Genomic DNA, 14223 nt, shown 5'->3' with positions numbered 1-14223 from the left:
ATTATTTATGCAGGATCCTTAAACCAGCTCAATTTAGCCCAGAATTTTAAAGTGTACCTCATTCACTTCTCCCTTTTGTAGGTGATATGAAAGGAAGGTAACTGGGTACTGTCATAACTGCTTATGGATGGAATCCATCACTCTCAGATAGCAGCATATTCAGTGTGGGGTCTTTCCCAGATTCCATTGCCTTGTTCCAGCATCATATCCCCTCCTGCCAATCAATCGCTAAGACTCTCTCTCTGCCCTGAACATTTTACATTCACTTCCTAGTCTTAACAGTTGAACTCCAGGTCTCGAGTAGGCACCTGTATCACTGCCTAAGCTATCTATCTTTCTTGGGGAGCTTTTCCACTGAAGTTTTCATTCAGCCTCACTGTCAACAGGGAAGTGAAGCTTATCTCAATCAGTTGCCCAAAGTGCCCTGGTAAAACCACCCCAAGACTGTTTCATGGCCTACCATCAGCTGAGAGGGGCCTGCCTCCGTTCCTTACATGACAGGAGCATCCCTAAAGACGGGTGTGTGTGTGTGTGTGTGTGTGTGTGTGTGTGTGAAGGTGGGGGGTTGGGCCATCTTACTCTTTTCTGGGATTTTCCCATCTGAGCAAACCTGCACACAGGGGGTGCCCCTACCACCCCATTCACCCCACTACCATCCACGACTCCCTGATAGAGAGACTGGTAGGGAAGAGGAGTTAACACATTGCTCACTGGCTCCTTCAACTCCTCACCATTCCTCATTCATCTGGCCACTCTATTCCTGAGCCTCCCTTTGCCTCATCCTGAGGAAAGGCCAGAGCAGGGCCTATTGTTCTCTCCACATCCCAATTACCATCAAGAACTCTTACTGATGAATCTGAGGTTCACACCAGTCCACATACCATCAGCATAGCCAACTTCTCCTCCATCCTTCAAGTCTCCTCCATCCTCCAAGCCTCTTAGGGCAACCATTCTCATTCCTTTCAGAGAAGCCCCAAAGATCTGCACCAGGATGATCTTTGAGGAGCTAATAACAATTTCAAAGCAAACATACCCCTACTGTCATCAGCCACAGGAATATCATTCCTATATACCTTCCCTTGGACCACTCTAAAACAGGGCCAAACCACTACCAACAAGGTTATCCTTACAGCAAAGGGCATGGGCCAATAGAAAACAAGCAAGTGAGGCCCTAACCACCAGGCTCTACTGCCTACCACTGATCGTACTGTTGGCCCCTTGGTCATGCCATGTAGGCAGATGTGAGTGTGGCTGTGTCGCTCAAAGTTTGAAACTTGCTCCCTATAGCATGGTCATATGACTTTGTAGCACATACATCCCATAATTTATCATGACTGTGCTGCCATACTATACCTTGTAGAAGCATTGCCATGGCAACATTTACAAATCACCATGGCAACAAAGCAACTTCACCACTGTGGCAGCCACGCCCAGTGAGCCCTAAACAAGATGGGAGAGTTGAAGACTTCTGACGACCATCCTAGACGTCATTCCCCTCTGCAGGTACACTGCTGAGCAGAGTAGGTGATCTCTCTAGTTTATAAAGCATGCTGCTGTTGTCCTGGGGAAGAAATTCCCCAGACGAGAAGTTCCTACAAATCCCCTGACTCAGGCTCCCTCCAGTTCCTGTTCAGGCTATTATTTAGTAGGTTCCCGGGCCCACCCCACCCAAGAGACTGGCAAAGACCAAGTTAATGCTTCCTTGCCCTTGCCCTTCCCCATCCCTAAACTGTCCCGGAGAATTCCTTCCCATGAATTGTCAGGTTGGAAGGGAAGCACTTCACTCATTTGATCAACTTCTAGCATCATTTAACTCAGCCACCCTATGAAAGAGGGCAAATGAAAATCCTGACCATGCCCTCCCCACAACAAGATGCGCCCACCACTTCAGAGCAGAGGGGCTGCTTCAGAAAGGGAAGGGAGCAGAGACTGGCCATGTATCCCTATAATCCCAGCATCCAAAGGAGTGAGGCAGGACGATTAAGGCCAGCCTGGGATGAGTGGTTACTGCATTCCCACCAAAACAAACAAGCCCCAAAAGGAATAAGTAGAGCTTAGAATCCTGTCCCCTCTACTCCAAATCCCCCCTCATATGCAACAGTTCTCATATGCAAACAGTTTGGTCATAGTCCCCACCCACCCCACCCCACCCCACCCCACCCCAACCCTGCTACATCTACGGGATAGTGACATTTTTTTCCTTCTTGAAAAACAAGCCTTTTGCACAGAACCTACAGAGCACTTGATGGCAATTTCCGGCTCTTACAAGTGGCAGGAACCCTGTTTTGGTATCCCATCCCCAGCCCCCACCAAAGAGCCTACTGTCTGAGCCTTGGAGGACCCCCCAAAGCCATTCCAATTCCTAATCTCTTACGGTTTGGGGGGGCGGAGGGGTGAACAAAACAGAACAAGTGGGGAGGAGGTGGACCTCCCAGGCAGGTAGGTAGAAGGCCTCACAGATTCTTATCTGATGGTAGTGGCCACTTGGGGCCTGGCTCTGTTACTTGAAAACTAAAGAAAAGGCCAAAAGGCTGGAAGATGTCCAACCTTTCAACCTCTTCTTACAGCATCTCTCAGCCAGCGTTCACTCGGAACAAAGGGGACTCCCACTTGCAGCTAGCTCCTCCCTTCTAGAAACACCTTGACTACTTCTCAGCTCCTACGGGCCTCCTTCCTTGCCAAGCACCTCACAAGGTACTGGTGATTTGGTTACTTTGTGTCCACTCTAAGCACCAGAGTGGAGGAAGTAACATTCTGATACTTAGATGCACATCAAGAGCCCCTTTCCAAGGGTGTCACTTGCTTGCCATAGAAACCACCTTTTTCTTTAGGACTAACTCATAGCAAACCTTCTTGGGTCTGATTGTTGCTGCAGGCTGGCCAGAGCATTGCTGGATCTTAAGGATGAACTGGAGGTAGTGAAGGAAAGATGGCGCCCTAGATAGCCAAAACCACATGTTCCTGGGCCAGAAATCCTCCGATTCCTTCAGGCACCAAGAACTGTATGTACCAGGTATGTTACACCTTCAAGGACAACAACACAGGACTGTCAAACACTCAACATCACTGACTGGGTTGTCTAGGAGGCTTCTGCAACTGCTGTCCTCCATGTTTCCCCTGACTTTCTAGTTCACTTTCCCTAGCAAGGATTCTGAAGGCCAGAGCAGGCCTCAAACCTTAGGCATACACATTAGAGGAAAGCAAAGACCTTCGCCAAGAGTTGCACCCTTAAAACTCTCCAAAGTCCAACCCAGCAGGGGACCTATTGTTTAGGCTGAAAGATCCTCAGGAAGGCACTTACTTTTTCCCACATTTACTCCAGACCATAAACCACCATCTGTCTGGTAGCCCTTTTCGCATACGCTATTCTTGGGTTCTAGTGATAACTCCCAATGACAGCAAACAAACTCAGTGAATACCTGTTGCCGTCTTTCTGGTGCTTTAACCAACCTTCATCCCACCTCAACAAAGTCTAGATGGAAAAAACCTGAGTCCCATTCCCCAGTAGACTGTCATGTGGGAGACTCCTGGGTTATACTTACATCTCTCAGTGTCGTTCTGGTCGGCAATGGCCTCTTCCAGGGCGACTGACTTTGGCTTCTTCTCCTGATTTCCTTTTAACCTTTCCCAGTCGGCTGGGCTGAATTTGCACACCTCGGAGTCTTTGGTTGCTGGGTGGCTAACTTCTCTCTCTTTCATCTCCAACTCTGAGAAGCGCATCATTGCACGCTGGAAAGAAAACGGAGATGGAAAAAGAAAAAAAACAACATCTTACCATAAAGGCTATTTCATGTGCCTTATACTATAAAGGAAAGTGTTTTCAAAGAAAAGCTTGCCCAAAGCCAACCACAATTTATGAGATGCAACTCAGATATTTTAAAGTTTAGCAGATAAAATTTAAGAGTGTCTATATGTGAATAGTCACATTCTTTATCCATAAAGTCGTGTGTGAATATAGATATAGACGCAATGTGTATGTATAGCCATACATACACGATTGCATAGAGACAGACATTCTTTTTTGAAGGTTATAAATAAAACAAAGCCACAGCGCAAAGGAAACAAAAGAAAAACACAACAGAAAAGAAACAAAATGTACAATGAATAAAGACGACCATGGCCCACAAACTTCCCTTTGTATATTTGGAAATGAAATTTAACTCAAAAGGTTTATGGAAGATTCTAGTAATAAAAATTTGAAGAACTGACCTCACAGTAAGCAGCAGGTAGACATAAAATACTGTCCTCTTGTAATCCTTCCATCTATGTAATTAAAATGGGCACTCAATGGATCATTTAGATAACTTCATCCATTTTTATCAGCATAAACCAATTTTTTTCTTAACAATTGCAAAACAATTTGGCTTTATTCATCTTTTAATTATAAGTAAAATATCTTAAGGAAATTCCTATACAACATCTATCATAATTCACTAGCAAATTAAATACATACTCTATCCCTTTAAGCGAATGTTTTCTTTCTTTCTTTCTTTCTCTCTTTCTTTCTTTCTTTCTCTCTCTCTCTCTTTCTTTCTTTCTTTCTTTCTTTCTTTTGGTGAAAAAAATTGCACGATTCCCACAAACATGCGACTGCTACACATTTCCACCAAGTATCAAGTAAGGTATTCTAAGCAATGCTTCCAGATACATCTGTTATCTTACAGGCAGAGACATCAAAGCAATTGCTAGGTAAACGTCATGCAGTCTTTAGACAAATAATTACAACTTGTTATCAGCATTTCAGTAGAGTTCTCATATAATCTACAGAATAGCTTAAAGTATCCAGACACATGAACCTCCTAAAAGCTACCACCGCCGTCCCCTTACTGAACACACTTCATACATTCCAATTAGCCTAAGTGTTATTAACCAAATCTGCCTGGTGCTCTATCCTATCACATTCCCCCAAATCCCCTTTGTACATTACAAAAACTGACAACTGATAAAGTTAGTGAAATTCAAGTGGGGGACTCACCTGCAATGCCCGCTGCTCTCGGCTGAGCTGACTAGAATCTGCATACAGTTCGGTGGTGACACACTTGAATCGGTCGCCCACATAACCTGCTGAGTTAGCAATTCTTTTTGCCAGCTTGGATGGCTTCGGTTTGAGAACTTTGCCATCGTTTGATTCGGCCTCATCGGTTCCATCTTTGGTATAGGCGGGGGTGACATCCATGCTTGGAGGGGCACCGCCCACACAAAATGGTTTGGGATCCTCTTGGGTTTTCCCAAAAGTCACAGCAGGGCCCTCGCTGCCCAGAGCTGTCTCCAAGAATGGAGTTGCTACCTGCACCCCCAGGTTCTCCTTGTTGCTTCCTGCTGCCACACTATCCTTGCCTAAGCTGAACACTGGCTGGCCCGGGGCCTGTTTGAAAGTGAAAGATTCGTGGAAGTCAGTGATTCGGCCCAGTTCCTCTCTGAGGGAGATGAATTCACGGTGTTGCTGGATCACAGGGTCAGCTGAGGGCTTGGCGGCATCTGTGTTCTGACCCGCATTCTCAGCTACAAGGCCTGCTTTGGATGCCCCTGCATCAGCTTTAGCCTCTGTTTCTTCTCGGAGAAGGTCTACGTAGACTAGCTTGTCGCTTTTGGCCCCAGTTTTCCCTTGATTCCAGCTAGGGTTTGGCTTCAGGTTCTTTTCAGTGGGGACGTCTGGATGTAGTTTGGCGCTGCTGGCTTCCAATATCTCAGAAAACCGGCTACGGAGGGTTGGGTCCTCATAACGGGCTCTCTCATGGGAGCGGGACCGTCTCTCCGGCTTCTCCTCTTTTGTGATCTCAATGGGTGTGTGTGGGATCAACATGGGATGTACCATGCCCAGGCCTAGGGCATCTTGGTAAGTGACAAATTCTGGCCGGCTTGTGTGCAGCCCATAGGGCAGGCCAGGCTTGGGGGCAAGATGCCCAGGAAACAGACTGCCATTGGGTAACAAAACTGGGTGAGGATACACCGGTCCTTTGCCATGTAGAGAGAGGGGACTTAGAGCGATGCCTTCTGGTGCTGGGTAAGGGAGGTAACTCCTAGGGTAGGGAATTGGTGGGGACCTGAATGCTTCATTTGGAGATAGAAATATTGAGGTTGGCGGGAGGCCATTCTCACTCGCTTTGAAACTCGGTTCTGGGTTGCTGGCTTTGGCTCCCTTGCTGCTGGTGCTGCCACTGTGCTTGGCAGGCGTGGATGGGGGCTGGCCCACATGCTGGATGACTGATGGCGTGGTATCCACAGAGCTCCTGCTGGTCTTGGTGCCATCTGCATTGGCGTTGGGGGCTGGTGATGCAGAGGCTGGGCGTCCTGAGCTGGACACGGAACCTGAAACATTAGTGATCACAGCATCTGTGCCGCCCATGCGGGGACACGAGGAACTCCGCTGTTGCGGTATTGCCCAGTCCAAAGCCTTGTTTTTCAGTGACAGGCTCTTGCCATTGTTCTCTTCATTAGGACTTGGCCCTGGCACCACCCAGGATGAGGGGGCAGTGCTGATGATCTCTGATCTATAGATAGAACAGCCATTTCCCGGAGGAGATGTTTCTTTTGGAATCTCACTTCCAGAGAGCACTAATCCACTTGTAGCCCGACTGTGAACCAGAACTGTGGGAGCCATCTTTTTCATGTGGTCGGTTTTAGAAGTATCCACGTCCACCACTTTAGAAGACAGGTCAAGCGGTTTGTCTGTGACGTCTTTGGTAACGGTCTGCTTTTCCAACAGAGGCGGTGAGCCACCATCTTTTCTGTCTTGAACCGTTGTCTTCCGGGAGTGCCCAGACATGGATGGGGCACAATCACCCCCATCTAGAGCCTTGGGGTACTTGCCACTGGACAGCCTGGCTGTGGGGAACTCGCTACTGGCTGTCATGTATGGCTTCGTCAGGGTGACTGAGGGGGAGGTGGAGATCCTGGGATAGTGCTTGTGGAACTCGGAGTAGGACTCTGCAGCGGGCTGAGTTGGAAGGTGGACCCGGGTTGAAGGCCGAGGTGACGGGGGCAACAGGAGAGCTGCGTCTCCTGGCAGGCCACTATTGACTGCCTTGGCAGAGGTCACCCGGGGCTGCTTACTATTTTGGATGTGGGGATAAGTGTGGGAATCAACTGGGTTCCCAGGGTTGACGCCCATCTTCCACGGGAGGCTTTTGTCTGAGCAGTGGACGAGAGGTGGAATGGCTGCAGAAGCCGAAGGTGTAGAGAGCCTCATGGGCGAAGCCAAGGAGGACGGGATGTGGGGGTTGACATAGTGTGGGGGTGGCAGGTAGAGGAAGCGTTCCCCACTGGTGCAGACAGGAGAATACAGCGGCTGGGCCAAGCCGTAGGACTGCTGAGGTAGCAAGGCCTTGTACATGTTCAGTGAATACTTATTTGGCGAGTCGAGGAAAGGGTATATGGCTGGAGTGGCCCCCTCCATGTAAGGGTTGACCCAGGGCAGCCGCAGGTAACTAGCACCGTTGATGTTGAGAGGGCTCTGTTTGTCACTGGCAGGCCTATCCAAACCCAAGCTTTCTGCTGTGGCTACAGCACTTTTTTGTATCCCAGGTGGTGTTTTGTATATAGCACTGAAGCCATTTGGGGGTTTTCCAGAGACAGCAGAAGCCTCCACTGTCTCAGGAGTATTCGGTTTGAATTGCATCTCTGGATTTCTTTCCGAAGAAAACCCAAGGCCACTGAGAGAGCTTGGGGTAGCCTCCCGACCTTTTTCTGAGCCCAATCCACACAAGCCAGAATAAACGATGTTTCCAGGGACGCGGAGCCCTTCCCGGATGAGGCCTGTGCGATCCATGCTCAGTGCTGCCAGGCCGTCAATCCGATGGGCTCCACTGGTATCCACCTTTATAAAAGAACAATACACGTTACCTGGGACGCCTGTCACAGCAGCAGCCCTGATCCAGAAGAAAGGCCACCCACTGGGTCACATGACATCACCCTTAACACCCCAACAGAAAAGTTAGACAGCTTTGCTGTGTCCAGTGCCCTGACTCCTCCCACATTCAAATCCTTCAGAAGTCTCATCTGTGCACACTCTTCCTCTGCGGTCCCAAGTCTTTGCTATAGCACGGATAACACCAAATAATACATTCTCTGCACCACTCTTAGTGGGGTACAGGATACTATCCCTGTGGAACCTGTCAGGTTGGATTGGGGAGAGGAGTATTCATTTTTCTTGGACACAGAAAGGTGTTTAACAGGACAAGAAACAATTTTCCTCAGGACAATGGGTATGAGGAACTTTTTAGCTTATCTTATTTCTAAATCAATAAAGGAGCTTGGGAAGGGGATGGTTAAAGTATGGTTGCATCTTTTGACTTCCTTTCCCTTGTGCCTTAAAGGACAGTCCAGTGTTTCCTATTTTACTTGCGAACATGTAAACCTCAGGAAGTACTTGGAGGCTAGAAAATTATTTAATTTTCTAGCTAGGAGCATTAACAGGATAGATGGTTATGGAAGGCCCAGCTTCCAAGTGGCCAAGGGTTTGCGAGGGCAGACTGTATTAAAAGCAATACATAGCTAGGCCCTGATGCCCTGAGCGCACACATAAGCTAACACACACACACACACACACACACACACACACACACACACACACACACACACACTCCCTAATTAAACTCAAACTAATGCATAGTTGATTACAAATCACTGATAGCCATCCTATCCAGAGAGGCCATTCATCCCTTACCACGTTGTGATTCAAGGGATTCTCCTCCCTCAGCTCCAGCCTGGCTTTTGAAGCATCGCCATCATTCACAGGAATTTTCCTATTTAAAAAGACACACCAATTTCATGAAAACATTTCTTGCTGAATCTATCTTTCATCTATCTCCCCAGACCAGAGCAGTTTCTACTAATCTCATTTATTTTTTTGAACTGTCTTAACCCTCCCTGCCATGACCTATAGTGTAAGTCGCTCCCAAATGGTGATTCAATATTACCCTGGCAGAACAAAGCGAAGGCAGGCCTTTCATGTGTGGGGACATGAATAACACATATGTCCCAGAGGTGCGCAAGTCAGAAATTAAGCACACTTCTCTCACGTGACCTTTTCTACAGAGGCCAAGTGCTGTCTTAGCTAACCCTTACGAGCTGTTCTGGAGGGCAGAAATGAAATCAAATGGCCATGGACCAAGCGGGCTAGAAGTTTACAGGCTAGCCCCTTCATCTACCCACCTCTGTGTTAACCCCAAGGGCAGGCGTTCAAAACTTTCTCCCCCACCCCACCAAACAAAGTTAGGGACCCTGTCTAGGAGACTAGTTTCCATGGTGATAGTGAAGTTATATTTACAGCCTTTATCAAAACAATGTGGAGATGTGTGGGGATGTACAGTAATATCAGAGACATGTCAGCTACTCCAGGCAGAAGAGGAAGCCGCACTTCTGGGCTAGGCTGCTGTTGGCTGTCCTGGGACTTGTTATCAGAGAGCATTGATAAAGACAGTGTTCCACGCCAACTTTCAAATCCTCAGGATAACATCACTGAGAAGCAGCAGAGGAAAAGCTTCACAGTTACCCCAAAGCTGCTCCAATCACCCCCAGCTCAGTTGTCTCTGCCTCAGTCCAACACCGCGGATTAGAAAGCCTAACTGGGCTGTCCAGTACAGAACCCCGGCCAATAGCCACACAGAAGGGCAGCAGAGGGCAACCTGAAGCCTTGGGTTGTACCCAAGGAAAGGATAGCCATCTCCTCATTTATTACTAAGCAAACTATTGGTTTTAAAAGCACATCGAATGCCGATCCACCTGGGCCCACACTCCTGACATTTAGAGTTAAAGCAGCATATAGATGGGGATTAATTCTCCTTCATAAATATGAAATAATAAATTAAGGACGAAAGCGCACTGAAAGGCCGCTTTAGGGGCTAATCTTTTAAAGGGCGGCAATGCTTCGCTGAACCAGGCTGCCTGTTAAAACTGTAAATCAAGGGCCACCAGCTAGGAGATCTCTCTTGTCCAGACCTTTTGGGCCCCTCTCTGGCTGTGAGGAGGGGGGTGGGGTGGGCATGCATGGGCTCTGCTCAGGAGTGTGGGGGAGAAGACCTGTTCTCCCTCACCAGGCCTGGCCCTGGAGACTATTCACCTGTCTTCACTTGTTCCACACATGCGGACCCTCTCGCTGTTCATCCAGCTGTGAACGTTCCCATACAGAGGAGTTGCTGAAAGCATGTCGTCTCCTTGGATGGCAGCTTGGTTTCAGGCGTCTAGTCTGTTTAAAAAAGAAAGGGGGGGGGGTTTCCCGTGAGGTTAGGTAAAGCAAAGCCTCTTTCAAGGTAATTCATATAGGACATAACCTGTGCCTGACAGACTGTCTACAAATGTCCATGAACCAAGAACACACCTGTCCCAGTGACGGAGAAGATCAGACGCAAGCTAACAGGAAGAAACCCATCCTAGTCACAGGTCTGGGCCTGCCCACCCTTTTGCCAGAGAAAGCAGCCATATTTGAGGAGGGAATAGAAAGGCACAGGTTGCTAGATCACTGGCACACTCATCTCTTTTGGGGTGGCAGAGGCAGGAACAGTGTGAGGTGGCAACGCAGGTTTGGGACTCAAATTACAGCACATTGTTAGGACTGAATTTCAAAGCTGTCCTGCGCCCAACGCGAAGATTGAGGGTGAAAGAGAGAGTCCAGTGGGCTGGTGAACCTCTCTACTAGAGCCCTGGATTAGATTAAGCACCTAACAGGGGTGGTTTTGCCGGGGAGCTGCAGGGGGAGGCGGCTGAGTAATTCAATGACGCCTGCTCGCTGGGGACAAGAAATCATTAGCGCATAAGTCTTTGCAGCCAGGGCTGATGCTGATGGGCTCCGAGCCGCTGGCACACAGGGAACAGGCAAAAGCCACCCATTTTCCACCTCATGGGAGGGGGAAGCTGTGGAGGGGAGGGTGCAAAGGAGCCCAGACCACCTCCCCCACATACCTTCTCAGCCCACTGCCCCTACCCACACCACATTCTAGTTTGCTGCATGAGTAAAGGGTCAGGACAAGCTGCATTTTATTAACAGGATTATCACGGCGCGTGATTTATCCTCGTGCAGGATTTTAATTGCTCTTTGGAGGTTGAGCCGTTTCTTTTGACTGCGCTTCAGCCCATATCCTGCTGTTAAATGCTGGGTTAATAAGTAGGGGAGCCTTTAATGCCTGGGACCGTTGGCCCTCGGCAATTCCCTGCTCACAAACACATCTCAGTTTCCCTTGTCCAGGACAGGCCTCGGCATTTTTCCACGGGACCCAAAACCGAGTGTGAAATAATTGGTGTGCAGATAGATCATCAGGGGAACTTTTCTTTCTCCTCCCTCACACACCCACCCACACAGTTTCCGAAAGCCCAAATGTTCCCTTAAGTCGACACATTTCCTTTGTTAGCAGGAGAAAATATGCAAATGCTTGCTTTTACACTTTAGCACACGAGAAGCAGACTGCCAGGTCGGTTGGGTGGAGGCACCCCGTCCAGGGACTCTTCTGCCAGGGACTGGAGTGGGGGTGGGGAAGGCTTGGGAGGACTGAATCCGAAAGCTCAGCTATGCTCCTTTCTTTGTCCTAACTAGGCCTTTTCTCCACCAGCAACCCCCACCGGCCCCCCAACCATAGAACAACACGCACCAACACACCACGCACAGCTAGAGCTCAACAATGAAGCTGGAAGGGGAGGGCCCTGAAGAGGCTGGAATCTGTGAAGGCATCATGGGAATGGACTTTGGCGAAGCTGTTTTCCTGGGAAGGGTCTTTCTTCAGATGGGATCTCCAAATGTCCTAGCCACAGAGCACGGAGGAACCCACTGGGGTACTAGGGAAGGCTGTGTGGGAGCTGTTCACCATTTCTTCCTGCAGGGAATGTCACATCACGGGGACTGGAAAGACCCAAGACCCATTCCATCGAGTGCCCCTTTCCTGAGGATTTCCTGCCCACTCTCACAACAAAGGGAAGACATTGTGGGTAGTCTGACCAAGAAGAGCACTGTCTCTGGGCGCAGGTGTCCTGAACCGCAGGCCACTGCAGGAGCCAGACCATGCCCTCATGGAGCCCTGATGAAGTGCAGAAATCCCACAATCAACCCCCAGGAAAAAGGTTCAGAAGAACCCGCCTGAGAAAAGTCAGATCTCCATGGTCCAGTTCCTCAGGCTTGAAATCCAGCTGCGCCCTACATAGAGTAACCCACCTTGGGAAGAGTACCTCAGGGACCCTCAAGAACCATCGAAATCAGCATAGAGAAGGCCTGACCTCTTCCCGCAAAAGCCCAGTAGCTTTTGTTTTTCCAGAAAAGGCCACCCGGACTGTGAGGGACAAGGAACGGCCTGGAGAACTGAAACTTTAACCCCTGTCTGGGGTTCACGCATCATTTTTTTTTTCAATATTATTGTCACAGATAAATAACACTAGCCATCAGAATGAAGTGTCACAGACACAGGGACAGACTGAGAGTTGACTTAAGGCCTGGAGTGCATTTCATTCTCCTCTGTATGTGGTTGCAGGGAGCGGGTTAAACCAGGAGGAGTTGCACCATGGACTGCACACACATGTGCAAGTGCTTGTGCGCACTTGTGTACCCGCATTTGAAATCTTTAGCTGCCCTGTGAACTTTTTTTTTTTTGAACTATTTAAAAGTGGAGGTCTGTTGAACGAACAGTGGCGCCACCGCCAGCCATAATTTCATTGCAACAAGCTAAGGACTTTTAACTCTTCAGGTGCCTGGCTAAAGAGCGAACGAGCGAAATAGAGTCAATGACTATGGGCCCTGCTAGGCAGGAGACCCTTCTCTAGGGTGACAAAGAAGGGCAGCCCAAGAGCCCAGCAGAAATACACTCTGGAGAAGCACTCTGCCTCTACTAAACCATGGAGGAGCAGGGAGTACCATCACCCAAACTCCTGGGTGAAAAAAAAGAGACCAAAAGGTAGAAGAAAGCAACACTTCATCCCATCCAGTTTCTAGAAAGTCCTAGTAAAATAGCCGGGACATTTCTCTCTACCTGACTTTGCTGACCCTTGGCTGTGGAATGTGGTAGATGGGATATGGAAGACCTCAAGGCACTTGGGCTGCTATATATAAAGAAGAGACTCATTCTTTACCCCTTCTTCCACATGCAGGCTGTGCCTCTAGAAGTGCCAAGATGTGGGGCGTCACTCATGAAAAAGCACTTTACAAGCACCAGCCTGTTGTGAGGGAACTGGTTGATTGCTAAGTGCAGTACCTGCCTGCTGGAACCGAGGTCTTGGGAACCTACATGCGGCAGGTACTCAGGGCATGCGGCTGCAGCTCTTAGAATGTACTGGGTTTAACAGAGAGGCGGAGGAGTCACCTGAACAGACTTTGAACAATTATTTGCTCCTGAGCCAAAGGTTGTGGCTAGAGTACCCATGCTTGGCCTGAGTGGCAGAAGCAGGTCAGAGGGACCAAGATTAGGTGCTGTCCCTCCAACCTCCGCAACTCTGAAAAGGAGCCCAATTGCCTCATGAGGTGACCCCCCAGGGTGTACAATCCCTGCCAAGACAGCGAGGTAGAGATCCAGAAAAAGAACACACCTTTTCCTTTTCTAAAAGACTAGGTCTTTCTGTCCCGGCTAGCCTGGAACTCAAGGGATGGATCTGTATCTGCTGGGATTAAAGTCATATACCACCACAGCCAACTTACTTGTTTCATCTTTAAGGACATTTAAGATTTACCCCTGCAGACAAAAGTGAGGAGGCTGAGGAAAGGGTAGTGAAGAGAGAGACAACATTAGGCTTAACTGTCCCTGTTGTTCCCCACTGCCACCCCACTATAGCAGACCATTTCCCACTGCCATCAATGCCACCTGCACCCACAATAGGAAAAGTGTCGCTCCCAAGCAGCGACTAGGGAAGAGACAAAAACCTGTCCACTTCAACATTGGCAGTCTGTTCTTTGGGGCTTCTCTAAGCTCTTTCCCTAAGGCCCTTCCGGCCCCCATCCTACAGGCAGTTATGTGGGCAGCAGCCAAAGATTGGACAAACCTGTATGTCTGTAGCAGCGTCTAGTTTAGGTGGTACATAGGCAGCCTGGTCCCAGTCAGTGTGCTGGGTGAGATCCTGAAGAAAGAAACCTGTTGGCTCTCCTAGGCTCTCACCCTCACCCACCCTGTGTCCCTGGCCAGGTGACCGAATCTCTCCAACCTTGGTCCTCCTCTGTAAAAATTTGGCCCTGTGTTTTCTAGAGGCTTTGGTTGCACTATGGACTTGAGTTTTGCCTGGCAATAGCTGGAGCTTGTCACGGTTAACCCCATCAGA

The 14223-nt window shown here is 48.9% G+C and overlaps 1 protein-coding gene across 24 annotated transcripts in view; it reads right to left on the bottom strand.

Annotated features, from left to right (window-relative positions):
- Nucleotides 1-14223, bottom strand: part of Bcor (BCL6 co-repressor) — a 120002-nt gene that overhangs the window by 13910 nt on the left and 91869 nt on the right. For 12 of the 24 annotated variants that reach the window (XM_087600027.1, NM_001434116.1, NM_001434117.1 and 9 more), the window contains 5 exon segments: nucleotides 10061-10186; nucleotides 8666-8744; nucleotides 4976-7816; nucleotides 4210-4263; nucleotides 3543-3729 (listed from right to left, as the gene is read on the bottom strand). In XM_087600027.1, coding sequence (XP_087456153.1) covers nucleotides 3543-3729; nucleotides 4210-4263; nucleotides 4976-7816; nucleotides 8666-8744; nucleotides 10061-10146 — 3247 coding nt within the window. In that variant the 5' untranslated portion in view covers nucleotides 10147-10186. 24 annotated transcript variants of the gene reach the window in all.

Source organism: Rattus norvegicus, chromosome X, assembly GCF_021556685.1.
Source record: "Rattus norvegicus strain SHRSP/BbbUtx chromosome X, alternate assembly SHRSP_T2T, whole genome shotgun sequence".
Classification (NCBI taxonomy): Eukaryota; Metazoa; Chordata; class Mammalia; order Rodentia; family Muridae; genus Rattus; species Rattus norvegicus.
This window is presented reverse-complemented; position numbering and strand designations above follow the sequence as displayed.